Consider the following 20988-nt stretch of genomic DNA (forward strand, 5'->3'; position numbering starts at 1 on the left):
TAATGCTGTCTCTTCACCTGTGTTCCTTTCTTCTTCAGAGGCTGAGCCACAGCTGGGCACGCTCACATTCACAAACGTTACCCCCGACAGCTTCAACCTCTCATGGACCACAAGAGATGGGCCTTTTGCCAAGTTTGTTATACACATTAGAGATTCCTATGCAGCACATGAACCCCAGGAGCTTACGGTGTCGGGAGGTGCTCGCAGCGCTCACATCTCAGGCCTGCTAGATTACACGGGCTATGACATTAACATTAAGGGGACCACCAATGCAGGTGTTCACACAGAGCCCCTCACTGCTTTTGTCATGACAGGTACCTGCTTAAAAGTTTGGAGTCTATTTACTGGCGTATAAAAATATATATTCCAGCATGGGTTAAAAAAAAAAAAAGACTCTCTACAGCACTGAATATCTCATCCAGCATCAATGCTTTTGTTTGGAAACTCAGTGCAAGGATGGGTCAGACCAGTCATGTTGACCTTAAAAAAATTTCTAGGAGTACTCATTTAAAGTAAGTTGAGAGTCCTCTGGAGTCTTTCTCCCATGTCTAATAAGCTTTTTAAACTCCTGAAGTTTGAGGGGGAAATTTGCTAAATACTCAGGAGTTGCATCTGAAGGATCCAGAGAGAAGTGGATTTTGGAACATCTGTCCTGTAATGTCCCCCCAACACATCCCTTATGTCTGCATATTTTGGCCAGATTTTGACTGGGATCAGTTGTGTATCACACACCTCCTAGATGATCAAATAAATGCCACAGAACTCACCTTCTATGTATTAAGTGGCCAGTAAGTGCTGCTAGGGCCCGTCAGACAGACACCTGAAATAGGATTAATGGAGAAATTGCGGCCTTTTCCTTTTTCTCCTCTCTTCATTGGCATGCAGTGGGAACACCAGTTGCAGTAGCCACATCCCTCACAGCATCTGGGCTGTTAGTTTCTGTGAAAGGCAACGTCCATGATCATTTTCCTTAAGGCAAACGGTTGCATTTTGCACCAGCTCTGACCTGCCCCCCATGACATTTAGTCACATAGTTAGAAGTGAGCAACTCTTTGCTTTCAAAACCCCTGCTCTGTTGCTCCACCAAAGCACAAATGCTTCCTTTTTGAAAATAAACCACGGACATTGGTATTTTGAGAGGCAGCTTCCCACAGCTAGGTAAACACATGGCACTCTATGCAGCAGGAGGATGTGCCAGCAGTTCACATAAACCTGCTGGGTTTAGAGTGTTGGTGTCACTCAACACCTATCCCAAGAAAATAATTTCAGCACTTGGGGCTCATTATTTGTTTACCCACTGTCCCAGAGACCAAACCAAAATGTGAATCTTTGGGATTGCTCGATTAGAAGTAAATAAGCTGCAAAAATGTCTCCAAACTGAGTAAATTCGAGCTGAATCTCTGGCACCCAAATGTGTAAACATCAAAACATAAGGACTTCCAAATTATAAAAATTTAAGAGGGAATTTTTATGCCAAAAGCTAAGAGAACATCAATTTCAGCAGTTGTGAAATGTCAAAACCAAACCCAAAACCCCTTCCCAGAGAAAGTTCTGTGTTTATCTAACTGGTATTTTCTTAAGTGAGTGGAATTTGAGTGATTGGAAGATCGAATGAGTTAGCTCCCGAGCCAACAAAGCAAGGTTTGACAAATAGTTTAGAGAAATAGTAGCAAGGCCTGGCATCCAGAATCAAGGCTGGGGCTTAGCAGAGCCAGCTGATCTTCCTATCTGACGTGTCAGATTTTGAGTGAGCAAAATACACTGAGAAACTACCTTGTGCCAATGTGGCCTTTTTATTTTTTCCAGAGACTTGGTGAGAAAGTTTTGAGGAGTTGATCCACAGCCTTTTGTCTAAACCTTTTAGTTTAGACTTTGACAAATATCATGCCGATTTGAAAAAAAAACCAAAAAACCCTCACTGGAATTTCTTTAAGATGTCAACATACCACACTAGCAGCTGCCTTTGAAGCTCTTTGGACAGATTATTACTCTGGTCTGCAGTCATTAGTCCGCCCTTAGCCAGTGCAAACTCTGGCTTCTCTCCTATCCCCTGCAAAAAGCAGTCTTGCAAGTATTTAGTACTGGCTATGACCCTGACTGATTAATGTCCTGCTTCAGGCAGTCCTTCTGGCATCTCTGATGCCTCCATGAAGAGAAAAGCTGGAGGTATTCACGTGAAGTAGAGAGGTAAAGAAGCAAAATTAAGGAATTGTGATTGCCAAAGTTGAGGCTTGTCCCTAAAGCACCGATGGTGGCGGCAAGTGGAAGGAAATGAAAGCTTTATGCGTAACATTTCTAAAACAGTTTTGTTCATAACTGTCTTACAGTGCATGTGTAAGAGAAGAAATGTGCTTACACAGTGAGATTGGAAGGAATTTCAATGGAGCTTGTGAGATGAGGTGCTGAGACACCCTCGATGAAAATTAAGACTTGAGCATCTAACTTCTGGAAGCTCCATTTAAAATTCTAGTCTTGTGGTCCTGGCTATGCACTTCTATTAAATCCATACTTTGGGGAAAAATGTGATATATGTTTGGTGGAATCTGTGACACTTTCTAATTTGCAATGTTTTTCGCTTCTTTTTTTTTGTGTGTTTTTGCACCTTCCCTTCTTTTAGAGGCCATGCCCCCACTGGAAAACCTAACTGTCTCTGACATTAACCCTTATGGGTTCACAGTGTCGTGGATGGCATCGGAGAATGCCTTTGACAACTTTCTAGTAGTCGTGGTGGATTCTGGCAAGCTGCTGGACCCACAGGAGTTCCTCCTTACGGGAGCCCAGCGGCAACTGAAGCTTAAAGGCCTTATTACTGGCATTGGCTATGAGGTTATGCTTTATGGTTTTGCCAAGGGGCACCAAACAAAGCCCCTAAGCACTGTGGCTGTTACAGGTATTTTAATGTGAACAAATTGTTCTCTTCCACCCTTTCTTTCTTGCTTTTCTTCTCACATGGAAGATGTTTCATGCAATCCATTTGCAAAGCAAACCTTGGCTTTTGCATCCTTTTCTGCATCGTGGCTACACATAACTCCTCATGACTGATAGGTTCACCAGTGAAATTCTGTTCCTTTTAACTTGATGTTTCCCTTTTGTCTTTATGAGGGATCCCGTAGAGGCGCATGACGTGGGTTGCTGGGTGAAAGTATGGTCATGCAGGTACTTCTAACTGGAGTCTTTAAAGAAAAATGACTGCATGCAGGAGCTCGTCTTGTTAACAGCTGCTGGGCACCAGCATTCTCCAACTTGAAAACCATCAGGACCTTCAGGAAGAGTCATGGATTTCTTGCCCATGGCCTCCTTTCTTTTATTCTCTGTGTGGGTTCCACCCAAAGACCATCGAGTGTGATCATTGCCACCCATAAAGTTGGCATCTCTCTCCAGAAAACCTTAGCTCATGTTTTCAACCTCATCATAGCTGCGGTTTTCCAGCAGCACTTGAACTTTCTTGAAAAATCATTGCGGACTGATTCTCTAGCCCCGTAACCATCAAGCCTCATCTGCATGTTGCTGTCTATACAGCAGTAAAGCTGGGGGTTACCTGATGGGAGGTTAACCACTCCAGTAGCATTTCTCTAGGTAATGATGCCTGACCATACTGAGCTAAAGATAATTTGCAGGTAATTAATAACTTACAGCTCCTGGGATCCTCTTGAATGGAATCTTTCACTAAAGACTGTAGGTCTGGCATACGGATTTAAGTTTGCTATTTAAGGGGTATGAATTTTCATGATTCCCCTTTGCTGCTTCAGCATTTGTTTGATATTGAAATAAAGGATTCATCTGATCAGAAGCATCACAGATGCCAGAAGTGCATGAAATAAGCGTGTTGCATGAAGAAAAAGACTCTTTCAAGTGTCTCCTATGTTGTCCTCCTAACAGACAGAGACCTGACAAATAACAGGCATGCCTGCGGTTCTATAGCAAGAGCTTGTTTTTATCATACATGAAGGTTTCACATAAGTAGCAAGGGAGAAATGCACATGGAACTTACTATTAGCATGTGTAACGTTGCATGTCAGAGGCAAATGGTCTATGTCCATGCAGTGGATTTGCTATTAAAGCGTGAAAGTTTGAATGGGCCTGCACACACTCACATATATCTTCTTCAGTACATGTATAATGCTAATCAACTTTTTTTTTTTTTTTCCAATAGCTGGCAGATTGTTTCCCTTTCTTTGAACTGTGGTTGGACTCTTGCAGTGTTATACCCAGACCTCAGGCAGGTCTCTGATGAAGTGATTAAAAAATTATTTCTTTTCCCTATCGCTATTCTTCTCCTTTTTTAGAAGCAGAACCCGAAGTTGACAACCTTCTGGTTTCAGATGCTACTCCAGATGGTTTCCGTCTGTCCTGGACTGCAGATGATGGGGTTTTCGACAGTTTTGTTCTAAAAATCAGGGATACCAAAAGGAAATCTGACCCACTGGAAATAATAGTACCAGGCCATGAGCGCACCCAGGATATAACAGGCCTGAAAGAGGGTACTGAATATGAAATTGAGCTCTATGGAGTTAGCAGTGGACGACGTTCCCAACCCGTAAATGCAGTAGCAACCACAGGTATTGCCTTTGCAGTAGGAAAAGTGTAACATGTTCATGCCTCTTTCTTTCAGCATCTCTCCTTTCCACAGCCAGCCTGAGCTGCTACCAAGGTGTTTGAACTATCCCCTGCATGTCCCTTACCCAAGTTACTGGTTCAGCGTGGTGTAGTTATCTATAATCAATTGTCTCGGATTCCTTAGCTTCATCACTGTCTATTTAATATGGTTTTATTTAATTACTTTGATGATCTGGAATTAGGCAGTGGAGTCTAGCAACTGAAGCACTGGCTTTGAAGGCTAAGAAGTATTGTCTCTGTATCAGCCTTTTTCAGTGAATTCCTGTGACTACTTACCACTGCACAGCAATTTACCTCCCTAGAAAACAGGTACGACAAAATGAATTTACCAGAGCTATTGAGCAGTTTATTTATGGCTTGATCAGCAAAGGACTAAGCACCATTAACTTAGACTGATCTTACCAGGAGCAACATGTGCTCAATAATTCAAAATAAGCTTCAGTTTCTTGCAAAATCAAAGCTTTGAACTCCCTCCACAGAAGTTGCTATATATTCTCATTCCTGTGTGTCAAAAATCCTGATGTAAATTAGCTTAGTGACTTATCCAGGTAAAATTATCCAGAAGAAATGATGCAGGTTCATGCCATTTTGGTTTTAAAATACCAAGTAATCTTAATTATCATGTAAGCTTGATCCTCAATTGCACCATGCCAATTCCACAAATTGGAGTTCTTGCCTTTCATAGTCTCATATTAATGAAGAAACATTGTAAACATAACAGCAAATGTCTTCTGTCTGAAGTTAGCCTAAACCTGTACAGGTTTCTGAAAAGTCTCCACTAGAACAGAGCTTCATTTTCTCAGTGCCAGGGAGAAGAAGGAAGTTTTTGCTATTTGTAACTGGAATATTTTTTCTTCTATTATTTTTCTATGAAAATATGCAGATACTAGTCAAGTAAAAAGTTCTTGAGGCTTTGGTTGAATTCTTTAGATTAACTTAAACAAGGAAAAGGTTCATCATTTGAAGCATTTCATTTTGGCACTTTTGAATGAAGCTTTTCAATTTTTTCCACCAAAATCATGGTTTAATTTTGAAACGTATTAAAATCTAAAGCAAAGTAAGCAATGTCCTGTGACCCAAATTCACTCTTTTAAAAATTTTGAGCTTGCTGATATGAAAACATAGACATTTCAAATCAACCTTATTCCAGGAGGAAGGGAACGAGAAGGGGACAGGCAAGGTCAGTGAGTGAGGAAGCCAACAGAAATGCATGAAAGAGGCATTTGCCCCGCTGTAGCAGGGTATTCCAGACAATGCACAGAAAAGAGACAACAGTAACTCCGTATTGAACAGGTTTTTCTGAAATAGCATGGCCTCATGATTCACCTTAATGTCTGCAGTACCAGTTGTTAGCATGGGAAGGCACATTTCTGACCAGCTTCACTGATGGCCATCTCATCCCTTGAATAAACAGCAAGGGCATATATACACTCACCCAGACATTTACACGAAGCAGAACATGCATGCATCACAAGCCACCTTTCTCCAAGCTTGTGCAGATTGACTCGTAATGGAGAGGGATGTTTAAAGTCAACCTCACTTGTTAGCAGCATGTCCCCATTTTCACTGACTTCCAGGTTATTTATGGTAAACAACTAAGAGTTATCATTTTCCTCATGACTACATTCTTATTCAGTGCTTTCAGGGAGGTTTAGCATGTGTCACCTACTGAAGCCAATAGCCCAAAAGATGTTTGTCAGATGTAAATAGCCCATGGATAATTGATAATAGAGCTGGAACCACAAAAATCCAGCTAAATAGTTCAGGCTGCAGGTTATACCACATTGGGTAGCTGGGTCACCAAGGCATCTAACTAATTTCTTTTTTAGGAGTTGATTATTAGACAGACATATGTATATTTATAGCATTTCCAGTCTGGTTGCAAAGAAACCTTTCTACCCTTGAAAGGGGTTGCTCAGACAGGCTTATATTCAGCCAAACTTTATGCTGGCCTGAGTACAAATTACAAGTGATCAAGGAATAAATTAGTTAGAAAGTCTTTAGCTTTAGTAGAGGAGACAGTAAAAGAAATCAGATCAAAGCTAGCAAACAGACCAGCAAACCTAAACCAAACACTACCATGGTAATGAAGGCAGGAAAAGAATCTACATTGAAAATTCTTCTGTGTATTTATCACTTAGAACTTCCCCCTTCTTCCCTACCTGGGCATGTACCCTTGTATACGCAAACGTAGTATTCAGGAATCAGGACCTCAACTGGTGCAGTTGAGGGAGTCTGGTTTGAGCATTGCTAAGCGATCCTCTCTGTGGGTCTGACCTCTTATCTCTGTACAGCAAACCACCCACCCACCATGAGGCAACAGGAAAGATCTTGCAGAGTTCACCTTTTGCTGCCTTGTCCTCCTCTGTTGTTTCCTTCCCTTCTTTCTCTTTTAAGAAGTCATCAAGGCAGTTGATCTAGTGACAGCCATGGGATTTGGATGAGGAGGGCAGGACTGGCATTTGCCATTTTCTCCATGTAGCTTGTGTTGGTCCTGCAGCTGGTAACTTGCCCAGCTGAGATGATCCCCTTGCTCCCATCACACCAGGAATGTGGTGTGAAGCGGCTGGGGATGGGAGTGGACAATAAAGTCTATCTTCCCACACCCATCACAAGTAGTTCTTCCTCCATTATTTACTCAGATGTACAAGTGAACAGCACTGATGATAATGTTGTAAGAGGGTGATCCCCTTTGGGGTGATGATGGTACCCACTCTCCCTACCCTCTGCATGTGTCTGTCATTTTACCCTCATCAATTCTGCTGTGATAGAAAACATTAATTAAAAAATCACTGTAGTGCAAGGCACCATCATACAGATCTGCAATGTCTAATCAAGTTAGTATAAGGGAGTTTGTCCACCGCTGCTCTCAGAGGGACAGTCGGTGTCTTTTGGAAATTCCACTGTATAATGTCTGTTAAGGTGTAATTCAGCCCTCACCAGGGGACCCCAACACGGCTATGTGTCACTTAATACCCTTGGTAGGAAGCGTGGTCTCATGCTGCTACTTTCGTTTTCTTCTAATGGTGCTTTGCCACACCATGACAGCATTTTTCGTCCAAGAGGCTCACAAAACACTTTGCACGCTTTTTATAAATGGTAAATGCAACCTGATTCTTCCTGTTGCTTAGGAGAAGAAAGCCAGTTGTCTGTTAGTAATGAAAGAACAATTTTTTTAGCAAAAAAACCCCCAAAGAATAGTAGCTACTCAGGTATCATGGGTGCTTTAGCAACCTCACAGGAAAGTTCTCTGTCTCTCATACAGCTAATGGAGAATGATTCTGGAGGATAATGCTAATTACCTGTATCTGCCCAACAGATGAACTGAGGGGTTTTATGAGTGACAAGACAGAAGCACATTGGACATTTTTTATGCCTGCTTAATTTTGGCTTTCAGGTAGCTCCAGAAGATGGTTTCATTTGCTCCTTTGTAATTTCCCTGTGCTCAAAGGTACTACTCTCTTACATCTCTGGGATTCCTTCCAGGACTGATGCTTGCTCTGATGGTCCATTATATTTTCCTTGCCAGTTTTTGTCCCAGGAAAATAGCTGCAGTTGGTGTAGTGGGGTATTTGGAACTCTCACATAGTCAAGGCTCTTCTTACCACTCTATGTTATGCAGGTCACCTGGTACAGAAAACAAGCATGAAGCCTGTGGAAGTGTGCACAGCAGAGTCCAAGTGGATTGGGTACTTTATTTTCTGGGAAAGGCTGGAATTCCCCATGTGTATGAAAACCAAGTGCTAGTCCATCTCTTTGGTCTCCAGAGTCATCACTAGCACTTTTCACCATTCACTAAGGGCACCAACAACATGAAGCAAAATCAGTGTGATTTTCATTTCTCTCTTTCCCAGGTTTTCTTTATGCTCTTCTGTTTCCTTCAGACTGTACCTAAATCCATAGCAGCTTTGTGTGTCATGTAGCTTTACTAACCCCACCTTGCTTTCTTCATTATCTTTAATTCTTTTCTTTCTTTCTGTGGCTTTTGCGTGTGAGCAAATCCCACAAACGCAACATGTCTAGTGAGCTCCAGAGAAATAATTTACATTTCTTTTGAGAGCTCAGTTGTTTTTCTTTCCTTGCCTTTCAGTTGATTTAGTGCATTGCTGCTAGAGCTTTGGGGACACATGGAACAAACAGCCCTCTGACTTCTTTCCCGCAGATGCATTCTTTCCAAGCTATTTCAAGCACAGTCACTTTTTTTTTCTCCTCTTGCCCCCCTTCCCCTGCCCTCAGCCTGTCTCCACCACTCTTAGTGTGGTTGATGTTTGGTATCTCTCCTCTTTGTGCTCATGGCCTATTCTGTGTGGGGGCTGTTTGTTTTTTTAACGCGTGTCAGGGTTGGTTTTGTTACAATCAAAAAAGCAAATTGGAAGCGAGATGCTCAATGTAAACTTTGAAGTGGCAAGTCTCTTCCAGAAGCCCTTTCCATGCTTGTTTTGCAGTAGCTTAATTAAGCCTTATATGGGAATGTTTCAGATACATGTTGGTTTGCATCTTAAGATTGGGTCATTTTGGCAAAACTTGGGCTTTGTTTGCCCAGCTTACTGATCTGATTTATACGGGCAAATGTAGTAATGCTCAGGTTTGTACAGGGAAAGGCTGGGTTGTATGACAAAGAGCTGGAGTGGAACCACAAGGGCCTTCCTCATCATGGTTGTACTTAGATGTCCTTTGGATGGATGTGCTTGAATGTACCTAAGAAACACCATGTTCTGAGATAGAGATTCCAAGAAGAAAATCTTGTCGCTTCTAGTTTGAAGCCAACAGAAGTTACAGGCAGCCAATGCTGGAGAGGATGGACCCTGGGTGAACTCACACACCTGAGTCCACATCTTTTTTAGGCATCCTTCAGAAGCTTCATGCTCAGGAAGAGAGGTCTCTCTGCTGTTAAGGGCTGCCATTGCTCTGTGTCACAGATAGGGCTATGAGACTCAATGGGAAGTCTAAAAATCATCCAAGTGAAAGTGGGGTAGAAAAAATTATAAATACAATGACTCTTGGGTAATAGAATGACATTCCTGTAAGTATTCCTCCATGCTTTTCTAGAACACTGGAAGCTGTTACTTCTGTGTGCATGGTATGTAGATATATGTCTGGGGTATTTTTAAGCTATGCACTACTGTAATGTTACTGAAAAAGGGAATTTAGACCAAATAGATTGTTGCTGACAGTATGTAATAAAGCCATTAACTGTTTGGTACTGGTGTTGTTTAGGACAGAATATTGATAGCATCAGCTCTTGGGATAGAGGGATAAGACAAATCAGTGTTCCAGTGCTAAGGACTGATAAACAAAGGATTTACCTTTTCTTTCTATGTGATGTGTTTGTTCTCTATTCTCCACCGACAGTTGTTGGAGCCCCCAAGGGAATTTCTTTCTCTGACATCACAGAGAACTCCGCTACAGTCAGCTGGACACCCCCTCGCACCCGCGTGGAGAGCTACCGGATCTCCTACGTTCCAGTCGCAGGAGGTGAGGGACAGGGAGGAAGATGGCGAAGGGGACAGCAGAAAGGGTTTATTGTGCTGATATCCATCTCTTAGTGCATCTCCCAGATGATCTTACACAGATCATCTCTTTTTTCTTCAAACTGCTGATGAGGAATGTGGGTGTGCATACATGGTCCCAGTAGCCAACCTCTGACTGCACACAGTGTCCCACATCCCATGGACAAGACTTGTAAGGGAGCTTAGAGCCAGACGCTGTAACAGTTGTACTCCTAACAGGGCCACGTTCACAAAAGGTGTTCCCACTGAGCCTCCTAAGTAAGGATTTATTTCCAAACGGTCTCATTATGTTGTAGGCACTTTATGACCCAAGCATATTTGAAAAGATGGCCCTTGGAAATAATAATCGTAATTCATGGTTATAATAGTTTTCCAATACAGTGATTTTTCTTAGTATTCCCCAATGTTGTTTCATTCCATCCATTATATCTCTGTTTTAGTGTTCAGCTTTAAAAACTTCCTATACTTAAACAGATTTTTAGCATAACTTGGGGACATCTCTGAAAGGAAACAGCTAGAGAGCAAACACTACAGATTCCAGGTCCATAAAAGACACGCTATTGACTAAGGCAAGTAAAGATATAGGCCTTTAGACAACAGAGTATATAAGCACATGTGCTACTTTAAATATATAGTGATCCCCCAGAAGAAAAGTAGCAATCCACAGACATAAAGTTAGGCACTTGTCTAAGTGCTTTCCTGGAATAAACCCAGAATTTGAAACAAATATGTGTCCTAAGGCCTCACCCACACATGCAGCACGTCTTCAAATAATATGTACTGTATCTGTCTTCGAAATGAGATGGGTGAAGGAGAAACTTCCAGCCCTTACCAGAAACAAAGCAGATCTCAGCTGCCAGTCCTGTCCTCACAGGTGCATGAACTCCCATGTAGAGAGTGCTGTGTTTTCACCTTACATATCATTTGTAGAATTATATTTTTCAGAACAGAAATGTTAATTTTTTCCTACTGTTGGCATATCGCTAGGAATGAATACAAACCAACATCTTAGATTTAGGTGTCATGGCAGCAATACTTTTTCCTGAGGCTGCCCTTTGACACTGGTGATTGTAATTAACTGGGGAAAATTCACCTCCTCCTGTCCAAGTATGTCCATGTTGGTCATAATGTCTTTAACTTGAAACACATCCTTCAAGCACTTACTGGAGTGTCGTGTCACTGATCCCTTGGCATTTGGTTTCATCCTAGGTACTCCAAATGTTGTTACAGTTGATGGAAGCAAGACAAGGACCATGTTGGTGAAGTTAGTCCCAGGTGTAGACTACAATGTTAGCATCATCTCTGTGAAAGGCTTTGAAGAAAGTGAACCCATCTCTGGCACTCTGAAAACAGGTAATACATATACAGAGGAAAGAGCAGGTTTTCAAATGCATTGTCTATGCTGTAGTAGAGACTCAGGAACTGGAGCTGAAGACCCACTAAGATCCCATTTTTGCTGTCTGCACACACTGTAGGAAGTTTTTTGCTGCTCTTTCTCTGTGTCTTTGCATTTCAGATGAGTGTAGAACTTGTAAGTTTGATTAGGCTCCCATTTGCTATGTGCTGAACCAACTTACAGTGAGAGAGAGACAATTCATGTATTTACAGCCCTAATACATCAGAAAAACCCAGAAATTTAATTAATGCCACTTTACACATGAGGGAGCAAAGGGCCAGCTTAGCTGGGCAGTTCAGACCACTTTCTCTTGTGGACTCAAACTCCACATCTCCCAGGTTCCAGACTGTGTTCTAAGCATAAAAACATTCTCTCTCCTGTCTTTTCCTCAATACAGGTTTAAATACCCTGGAGGAAATGAGGGTCCACTATGCTCCTGCTGACCCCACCCTGCAGTCCCGTTCATTCATTCTGTTTTGGGGGGCTAACAAGTATTCAGGGAACTGAGGCAAGGAACAAGATGATGAGTATTGGGTAATAACATGACATTTGTAGCCTATTCCAGCTATACTGGAGGCAGACAGCTATCCCAATTCAGGGAGAGCATAAAGCTATGTGCAAAATAGAGTCCCATGAGGAAGCAAGGCAGGGCATGTGGGGATTTTGGATGGTTGGCTGGCTGTTTGATCGGTTTATTTTTACACATGCAGGGCAAGCTGGTGGAAGGTCACAGTGGTTATCAGCTGGCGTCACATGAGTTATTTTTCCCATCTCTGTCTCCTGAGTTTGCTCCAAAAAGCAGTCTAGATTTGAGGGTGTTGAGAGAAATATGTCAGCTCTGACAGAACCGTTAAGATTGATGATATCAAGACTGATCTGAGAACATAGTTAGTTATGTCTTTTCCCAGTGTTCAATCTTTTCACACATTGACCTCCTTTTCCAGTGGAGGCATTTGATGTTTCTTTATAGGCACTGACGTCTTTTCTGCAGAGCCCCACTATTCCAAAGGGGATCATAAAAGCTGCATCAAGCATCAGTGTTTGCGCATTTTATATCATGTATTTACAACAGAGCATTGCATGGAGACAAGAATGTTTGTCCAATTCCTTCAATCTGTTATTCCCTTTCTTTCAGCTCTGGACAGCCCATCAGGCCTAGTAGTGATGAACATCACAGACTCTGAGGCTCTGGCAACCTGGCAGCCAGCAATTGCTGCTGTGGATAATTACATTGTCTCCTACGCTTCTGAGGATGGTAAGAGGAGTTAGTGATGGGTCAGGGAGCTGATGCTCAGAAATGGGCGCAGCAGTGTGACTCCAGGAGGATGGGAGGGGGCTGTTATTTGAAGATGCCTTGCTGGGAGCTTTGAAAAATGATCAGTTTAGTTAAGCATTCCCAAGTCAGACTTGAACAGAGATAAATTAAGTTCTTGAAAAGAAAAGATGGTGTTATAATTCATATGAACACTAGAGAGTGCTAATACAGTGCTAATAAAGGACCCTGGTGTTAATTCAGATTCAGCACGGGTGTAAGCAGCGAGATGGGCTCTGGGCCTTCACTGTTTTGTGCTTGCTCCCAGCTAGCAAAAAAAAAATAAAAATCACTGAGTGGAGCATGGAGTTGAGTACATCGTGACATGTCTGAATAATGCCGGGACACTCTTCTGTGTTTTCTTAGAACCAGAGATTACTCAGATGGTATCAGGAAACACTGTGGAGTATGACCTGCAGGGCCTCCAACCTGCAACTGAGTATACGCTGAGAGTCCATGCACTGAAGGACACGCAGAGGAGTGAGACCCTCTCTACCCAGTTTACTACAGGTGCGATATCCCACCTCAGTGTGGGGAGAGCTGCTGTCTTTTCTAGGCCCACCTGGCTTATGTTTCTCTAATACCATAAAGTCAGCCAGCACATTGTGCTGTTTTTTATTAGAAACCTGAATTTTGATAGTATTTGCATCAAATTTTCTCTGGTGGAAGGCTAGTGTGACTGATCCAAAAGGTGGTTTTCTGTCACCAATTCTACAGGTTCTCACACAAAGCAGGAGCTCTTATTTGGGGGCTGATGTTGGGGTACCAATGCCAAAGGTATCCAGCTGATTTCATACTTAGAGCTTTCCGTGAGCATCCATGAAATCATGGGCATTTCTCATTTTCCTGACTGTTACTTGACGCGTCCCAGGGCATTAACTAGAGAGCCAAGAACTGAGCCATACAAATGCAGTGTTATAATTACAGTGGAGTAGGGAAGCTGTAGCCAGACCAAGTATGAAAAGTTTTCCTGCTCAAAAGAGGCATCATTGGAACCAAAGTTTTTCCTCCTGGGTATGTGTAAATACTGATCTGTCTTCTTGTGTGAAATAATGAAAGGCACCGTTTTGTTTCAGAAGACATTTCAGTGCAACTGCTTGGAAACTAAAATGCCTGTGACAAGCCAATATTTTAACTTAGATAAAGTAAATACCTTTATTTTAAAACTTCCAATGGGAAAATTACATTTTAATCACAAAATGTAGGTTGAAATATTTTCTAAATTCAAATTTCTGGGGAGAAAAAGTTTCCTTTCCTGGCCTATTTTAATATATTGCTCGTAAGATAAACTCCATATAGATGTGATTGTAATTTATCTGTTGTCTCCTTCAGGACTGGATGCTCCAAGAGATTTAAGTGCCACTGAGGTTCAGTCAGAAACAGCTGTGATAAGCTGGAGGCCTCCACGTGCTCCTGTCACTGGTTATCTCCTGATCTACGAGTCCATCGATGGCAGAGTCAAGGTATAGCACTTGTAACCAACCCAGAAGGGCTGGGCCTCAAAACTGGGCAGTAGAGATGCTCTGAAGTGTCCAGCAATGGAACACAATCGTGTGCCTTAAATTAAACCTGTTCAGTGCTAGCTTGAACACCAATGCATTTAAAACCTGCTTAAATACTTTCCTATATTGTATCCTGAAACAGAAGCTCAACTGCAGCCTGAATTTTGACAGTCATCTCTCCATAATACGGATAAAAGCACAAGAAACCATTTTCCCTCATTCCAAACCTGTACCATGGAATAAACTCGCGCGCCCCAAAGAATGGGATTTCCCTTTCTAGACTCAGGAGAATCCATCCCTGGGCAAGCGGTGTCTGAGGCCTTTGAAATGCCTCTCACTCTCCAATAACTTTATTATGTTCCTTGGGAACTAGATTACACCAGATGCTTAAATATGGATGAGGTGAATCCCAGCAAAAGTGACAGATAATTTTGAATGCCCAACCTCGTACCTCAGAAAGGGCTCTGATTTTCAAGAAGCCAAATTCCCTGAGCATACTGAAAATCAGTCTTTTAACGTTACAGAAAAACAGCCTTTTGAAGACTTGAGTATGGGATTTCCTTGTCCTAAAGGGTGATTCTTGTCAATTTTTTATGAGTTTCACAGAGACATCTATACAATGTGTACGTTCAAGGCATGTAAACGTTTATACTGACTTGCTTTTAAACCACACAGTTTATACATTGTGATGGTAAAAATTGATTTCCAAACAACTTTTCTCAAACTTCTAAAGAAAGTTAGCTTGATAAAAATCTTAGAGGAATAAAGTTATGTGTTAAATAATTTAGACAGTTAAAAATACCATAAATAATTACCACAAAATAATGTGGCAAACTAAAATATTTAACAGTTCCAGTTATTCTGATTTTCTCACTGAGATCTCACTGAGATCATTGCCTCAAGTTGCACCAGGGGAGGTTTAGGTTGGACATTAGGAAATTTTTTTTCACTGAAAGGGCTGTCAAGCACTGGAAGGGGCTGCCCAGCACTGGAAGGGGCTGCCCAGGGAAGGGGTTGAGTCCCCATCCCTGGGGGTATTTAAAGGACGGGCAGGCAAGGTGCTTAGGGCCAGGGTTTAGTGGTGGGGTGGCAGGGTTAGGGGAACGGTTGGGCTTGATGATCTTAAAGGGCTTTTCCAACTTCTATGATACTATGATTTCCCTCTATTATTTCTCCTCCTTATAGGAAGTAATCCTAAACCCCGAGACAACTTCCTACAGCCTGGCAGAGCTGAGCCCATCCACCCAGTACACAGTGAAACTACAGGCACTGAACAGATCCCTGAGGAGCAAAATGATCCAGACCATTTTCACCACAAGTAAGGACCTTAGAGCGCATGCACAGCTGAAACAATATATAAATTACTGCTCTCAGGATAGCGCTGAGATCTGCAATAAGCAGGCACAGACCTGGCAGAAGATTTTTAATCCAATTATCAGTATGCACTCCATTTGCTTGTAGCGCCGGTGCAAAAGTCCCTGTTCCCCCTGAGCTGTAGGGGGGCAGGGTGAAATTCTTTTCTTTATATCCATCCACATCACCTCTACAGTCCTCTCTCTGATGAAACATCCTGCCTTTCGTGTGTGAAATATCAAAAGGGATGTTACTCTTTGAAATCCAAACTGACACCCTGATTTACCTCGGTGTATAGCAAGCTGTTAAATCAAATCAGCGATTTAAGTCAAAATGAAGAAAAACACACACACACACAAATCAGCTGAGTGGTTCGAGGAGATGAATTTCTGGGCAGGCTTTTTCTGAGAAGTTTCTTTCTGAGACCGGCTTTCGCAAAGCCGTACAGCGCGTCTGGTCCAGCTCTAACAGGACAGCTGCCAGCGAGCTGAATGGGAGAATAGATTGGGGTTTCTGAAGGTCACTTCACAACTGACATTAAAAAAAGTTGTTCAGTATTAACTGTGAAGCCTTGCCTGTCATTTGTCTCACTTTTCACAGTTTCCAGCCTTTCAGACCCAGTAGGACCTTGAGCCATTTCCATTCTTCCTCCCCCCACTTGTACCACCTTCAGCCTGAGGACTCACAACCGTGCTAATAAAAGTCAGGCAGCTCCAAGTCTGCTCATGGTCACTCTGTGTGTAGAGCAGGGCGAACTCCACCAACAGGCAACAATCCACAGCCAGGAACAGGAGAAGAATTAAATCTGGGTGTATTTAAGTGACGTTTGGCAAACTGACCATAAGCGGAGACTAAATGGGGTGCCTTTGCCCCTATAAACACAGTGTCAGCCTCATTCAGGTAGTTGCTTAAGCCTGGCCTTAACTCTAAACATATGTGTATGCGCTATTTAGTGAGAGGGAAACACTGAAGGAGCTCCCTGCAGACAGAGGTTTTTCTCCAAACCCCAAAGCTGATGCAAATTGTCTGTGGCTGAGGCACAGGCAGGGATGTGCAGGACACTGGGAAGGGAGCAGCAGCCACTCTTTGAGCAGCCACAGTTAAAAACTCTCCTGTGGACGCACCTAGAACATCACTTCATTAGAGCATTGGCTGAAAAAGTTAATGGCCTAAGTGAATTGAAAAAGAAAAAAAAGACAATATTTTGGGGGCTAGAAATTGTTCTGGCTGCAGTGATGCTATTAGCTTGTTATCAGAAAGAAATGTTTAACGACATTTCCCTGTAGTTTCAACTGTTATTGTTTGCTTTGTTTTTTAAAAGCCTGGGTTTATAATATATTTAATATTGTACTTGCTAGCAAAACATCCCCAACTTATTTATTTTGGGCTGTAGTCTTGTCTTTGTATTTCCCCCTCCCTTTTCTGTCACATAATCAGAGATTGGTGGATTTAGTTTTACCCCAAAGTTGCCGTAAACACAGCTCATGCCATTTAAATATTTAGCTGGAGCATGCACTCCCATCATAGCAGGGAGTAGTTATCTGGCATTCACAGCACTTCCAAAAGTTTAGATAGATGTGCAAAAGCATATTCAAAACAAAAATTCACACCATCTGCTGTTTACTGTGAATCTTTTTTATGTAGGACAGCAATTAGAAGCCTCTTCCTAGGCTCTGTACCTGGCTGTACCATTGACCCACAACAGATTTTCATGAGTCATCTGTATTCAACAAGCTCCTCGTCATTGCTGATTTCTTAAGGGCTGCTTTCTCTTTTTTTGTGTGCGCAGCTGGTCTTCTCTATCCTTACCCTAAAGACTGCTCCCAGGCGCTCCTGAATGGAGAAACCACCTCGGGGCTCTACACAGTTTACCTGGATGGGGACAAGGCTCAGCCTCTGCAAGTCTTCTGTGACATGAGCGAGGACGGGGGCGGATGGATTGTGAGTAAGGGGGAGAGGCCAGCACCACCTCGCCCACATCCACCTGTGCTAAGGGCAGGGGTGGCAGGTCCCATCCCCTGCTCATCTATGGCAGCCCTCAGAGTGTTCTGTTATCAGAGTAGGGCTGACTTGTCTCTAAATTTGGGGAATTTTACTCAGGGAGGAGTGTCTAGAACAAGGTTACCAGCTCTTTCTGTAGCTGGGGGATAGAGAGGTGTCTCCAAAAGATGGTCCACATCAGTGGTTTCAGCACCTAGGAAAAGCAGTGATCTCTCCACTGGCTATAGGGGTTGCTGAAATGACCATCTTAGATCAGATGTATACCTTCTAAATAGCTAATTAGGTGAGAGGAGGGCAGACTGACTCTGTTTGAATGAGAGAGACGGTGAAGGAGGTTAAAGCACAGGTGAGAGAAAGTGTTTGTTCAGCAGCCACGTGGCGTGGTGGCTGGCCGGGCTTCCCAGGCCATTAGACAGGGGACACATCCCACCCAGACGACAAACGAACAGCAGTAAAAATGCCCCCTCTCTGTGCTGATGTCTTCAAATCTGAACATGTCAGAGGGATCCAGGGTGCAGAAAGGAAGAAAGAGCTGGAGAAATGCACGTCTAGGGGACTAGGGAATGTAGAAAGACTTGGCTGAGAAATACAGAACTGCAAGGGGCTGTTAAAAAAGCAAAAAGCAGCAGCTAAAATCCCACATCACTCAGCCTGGGAACCCAGCAGATAAACTAGAGACTTAAAAAAGCAAGGAGCATTCAACAGATCATGGAGGATCAGCATTTGTAACCTCTGCATTTGTAAAAGCCCCATTGCAAGTGCCCTTTCTGTCAAAGGCAGTCTGCTGACAACAATTCTTGCACGTGGTGTTTGCAGGTCTTCCTGAGGCGTCAAAATGGAAAGCAAGATTTCTACAAGAACTGGAAGACTTATGTTGATGGTTTTGGAGATCCTACGGATGAATTCTGGATAGGTAAGTGACAAGAATTTGTCTTTTTTTTTTTTTTTTAAAGAAAACACAAAGCCCAAAAGACTAGGAGCCACTTTGAAGCCTCCATTTATTTGGTAAGAGCATTTGTAAATGGGAACATAATCTGTGTGAAGGAGGCTAGGGACAGCGTGCTGTGAGGGAGATTGAAATTGCCAGGTCCAAGCCAGTCCCTCCAGCTGCAGCTCATAGATGTGAACGTACCAAGCCAATGCTCACTGGTGCTCTGTAAGAAGTCAGGAGGTAACCTGATAAGCAATCACAAATTGTCTTCTTCTTGTACTCCTAGGACACCCACAGCAACAAAAGAAAAGTGGGGAAAATAGAAGTAAAAAGCAAATTTTTAAAGATTGCACTACATTTAATTTGGTTGTAAATGAAAGACAGTGATGATCACACAGCACAACTTTGATTACTTTTCCCAAAGGGCTGCCTGAGACTGTGATCTGAAGGGAAGAGGTCTCTCAATCAGCCTGGTTTTATCTATTTGGTTTCGTGCTAACATTGCCCTACAGCTGAAATAGCTCACTTTCCTTACCAGTGTTGCCCTGGTGAAGCTATACAGACCAGTAAGACCTCATTTATGGGATAACATGATGGTAGACAAATAAACATGGGGAGACAAATGGATTGTTCATTTATTTCCACAGGTCTGGAGAACCTCCACAAAATCACTTCTCAGGGCCAGTACGAGCTGCGCGTGGACTTGCGGGACAATGGTGAGACAGCTTACGCTGTCTATGACAAGTTCAGCGTTGGAGACATGAAGAGCAGATACCGGCTCAGAGTGGATGGGTACAGTGGCACAGCAGGTGAGATGAAATATTTTCTCTTTTTTTCCTTCTGATTTGCAATTTCCTCCCCATTGTCTCAAGGTAACAGCGTGTGAATGCGTAAGAACATCATCGTAGCAGGTACCTCTTGTATGTCAGGTGTTTGAAAATATGAACACACCAATATATTTTATGTCTCTGTTTTAAATCCTCCAGTCATTTAGGTGCCACATTTTATGGCATGCTTGTGACAGAATATAAACAAGTATATTAAACAGTCACATATCTCATTTGGCCAATGCTTGTCTGTCATTTATACAGCTGATGATAGCTTGGCGCAGACTCATCTCTTGTCAGTGGAATATGGAGCAGAGTCCTGCTATAACATGATTTGTAGTTTTGCTGAACAGATCACCTGCCTTTTGCAATTATACTGGGGCAAACCCTGCAGCCCTTACTGAGTCCTCTTCAAGGCTTCAGAGGTAATTAAGCTGTAAGTCCAGCTCCACAGGATGTCTTCAGAGGAGGTACTTTTCATGCTGCAAGGTGCATAAAAAGGACCAGAGAGACGTGTGTGTAGGGACTCTGCCCTGTGACCATCACATGAACTTTATGCACAGCCGAGAGGGACAAGGCGAAGGATAGGCAGCAGTAGTAGAATTAATGTCTATTTAAGGCAAACACACTGATGCAGAGCTGTAGTAGCTGCTACAGCTAGTAGGATTCAATCCTACTGCTTCCTCTTCCTAAGCATTCAGATCCAAGATTAATGGATGGAGCAACACAGGTCCTGAGGCCTGAGCGTGAGCTCTGCTTCAGGCGTACGCTTGAAGGCTGCTCCTATTGCACCCTTCTGTAAATGGGCACCCAGACCCTGGGAGTGGGAAGTCAGTAGGCAGACATCTCCCTCTTTGTGTTTCCAGCTAATGAAGATGGGGAGCTTTACTGCATGGGCCAGCTACGTGTGAAGACTCCTTGGGTCTTAACTCACTCCTTGTGGAGGTCGCTTTGGACATGGTTTGTCCACACTGCCTTCTGTACAGGTCCAAAATCCAGCTTTCAGCAAGAAGTGCAGAAATTGAGCTGCATGAAAAAACACTTAATAAGTCAGGGGTCTTAATTACAGACCACCTAGGAAAATATTTTGACTTGCCTCCAACAACAAAAATTGTGTACTTCCTTCTGTAGTAAAAGAAGTCAATTTTTAAAAACTTAGACAGCCAGGCTTTACAGATGGTGCATGGCACAGTACAAATATTTTCTGCAGAATGGTCACTCCCACGTAATCTAAACTAGGCAAACCACTGACTTTACTCTTTCTTTTGTCTCCCCCATCCAGGTGACTCCATGACATACCATAATGGGAGGTCCTTCTCCACCTTTGACAAGGACAACGATTCTGCCATCACCAACTGTGCTTTATCATACAAGGGTGCATTCTGGTACAAGAATTGTCATCGAGTCAATCTGATGGGCAGATATGGTGACAACAGCCACAGTCAGGTGATGGGTGTTGCATTAGAAGAAGGGGAATTGCAATTAGGGATCTGTCTGGTGGTTCAGCTAGCCAGACATCACAGCACCAGCCAAGGCCGC

General features: G+C 42.9%; 1 protein-coding gene across 2 annotated transcripts in view; it reads left to right on the forward strand.

The window, feature by feature from the left end:
• The window catches only part of TNC (tenascin C), a 47685-nt gene that overhangs the window by 25964 nt on the left and 733 nt on the right, over positions 1-20988 (forward strand). The window contains exons 13-25 of one of the 2 annotated variants that reach the window (XM_035890087.1): positions 39-314; positions 2618-2890; positions 4287-4559; positions 9970-10092; positions 11337-11480; positions 12659-12778; positions 13202-13345; positions 14168-14298; positions 15523-15655; positions 17480-17631; positions 18508-18604; positions 19270-19431; positions 20732-20895. In XM_035890087.1, the coding sequence (XP_035745980.1) occupies positions 39-314; positions 2618-2890; positions 4287-4559; positions 9970-10092; positions 11337-11480; positions 12659-12778; positions 13202-13345; positions 14168-14298; positions 15523-15655; positions 17480-17631; positions 18508-18604; positions 19270-19431; positions 20732-20895 (2192 nt within the window). The remainder of the gene's footprint in view (positions 1-38; positions 315-2617; positions 2891-4286; positions 4560-9969; positions 10093-11336; positions 11481-12658; positions 12779-13201; positions 13346-14167; positions 14299-15522; positions 15656-17479; positions 17632-18507; positions 18605-19269; positions 19432-20731; positions 20896-20988) is intronic. The other variant, XM_009634911.1, reaches the window with a different exon arrangement.

The sequence above is a fragment of the Egretta garzetta genome, unplaced genomic scaffold, assembly GCF_000687185.1.
Source record: "Egretta garzetta isolate BGI_Z169 unplaced genomic scaffold, ASM68718v1 scaffold190, whole genome shotgun sequence".
Lineage (NCBI taxonomy): Eukaryota > Metazoa > Chordata > Aves > Pelecaniformes > Ardeidae > Egretta > Egretta garzetta.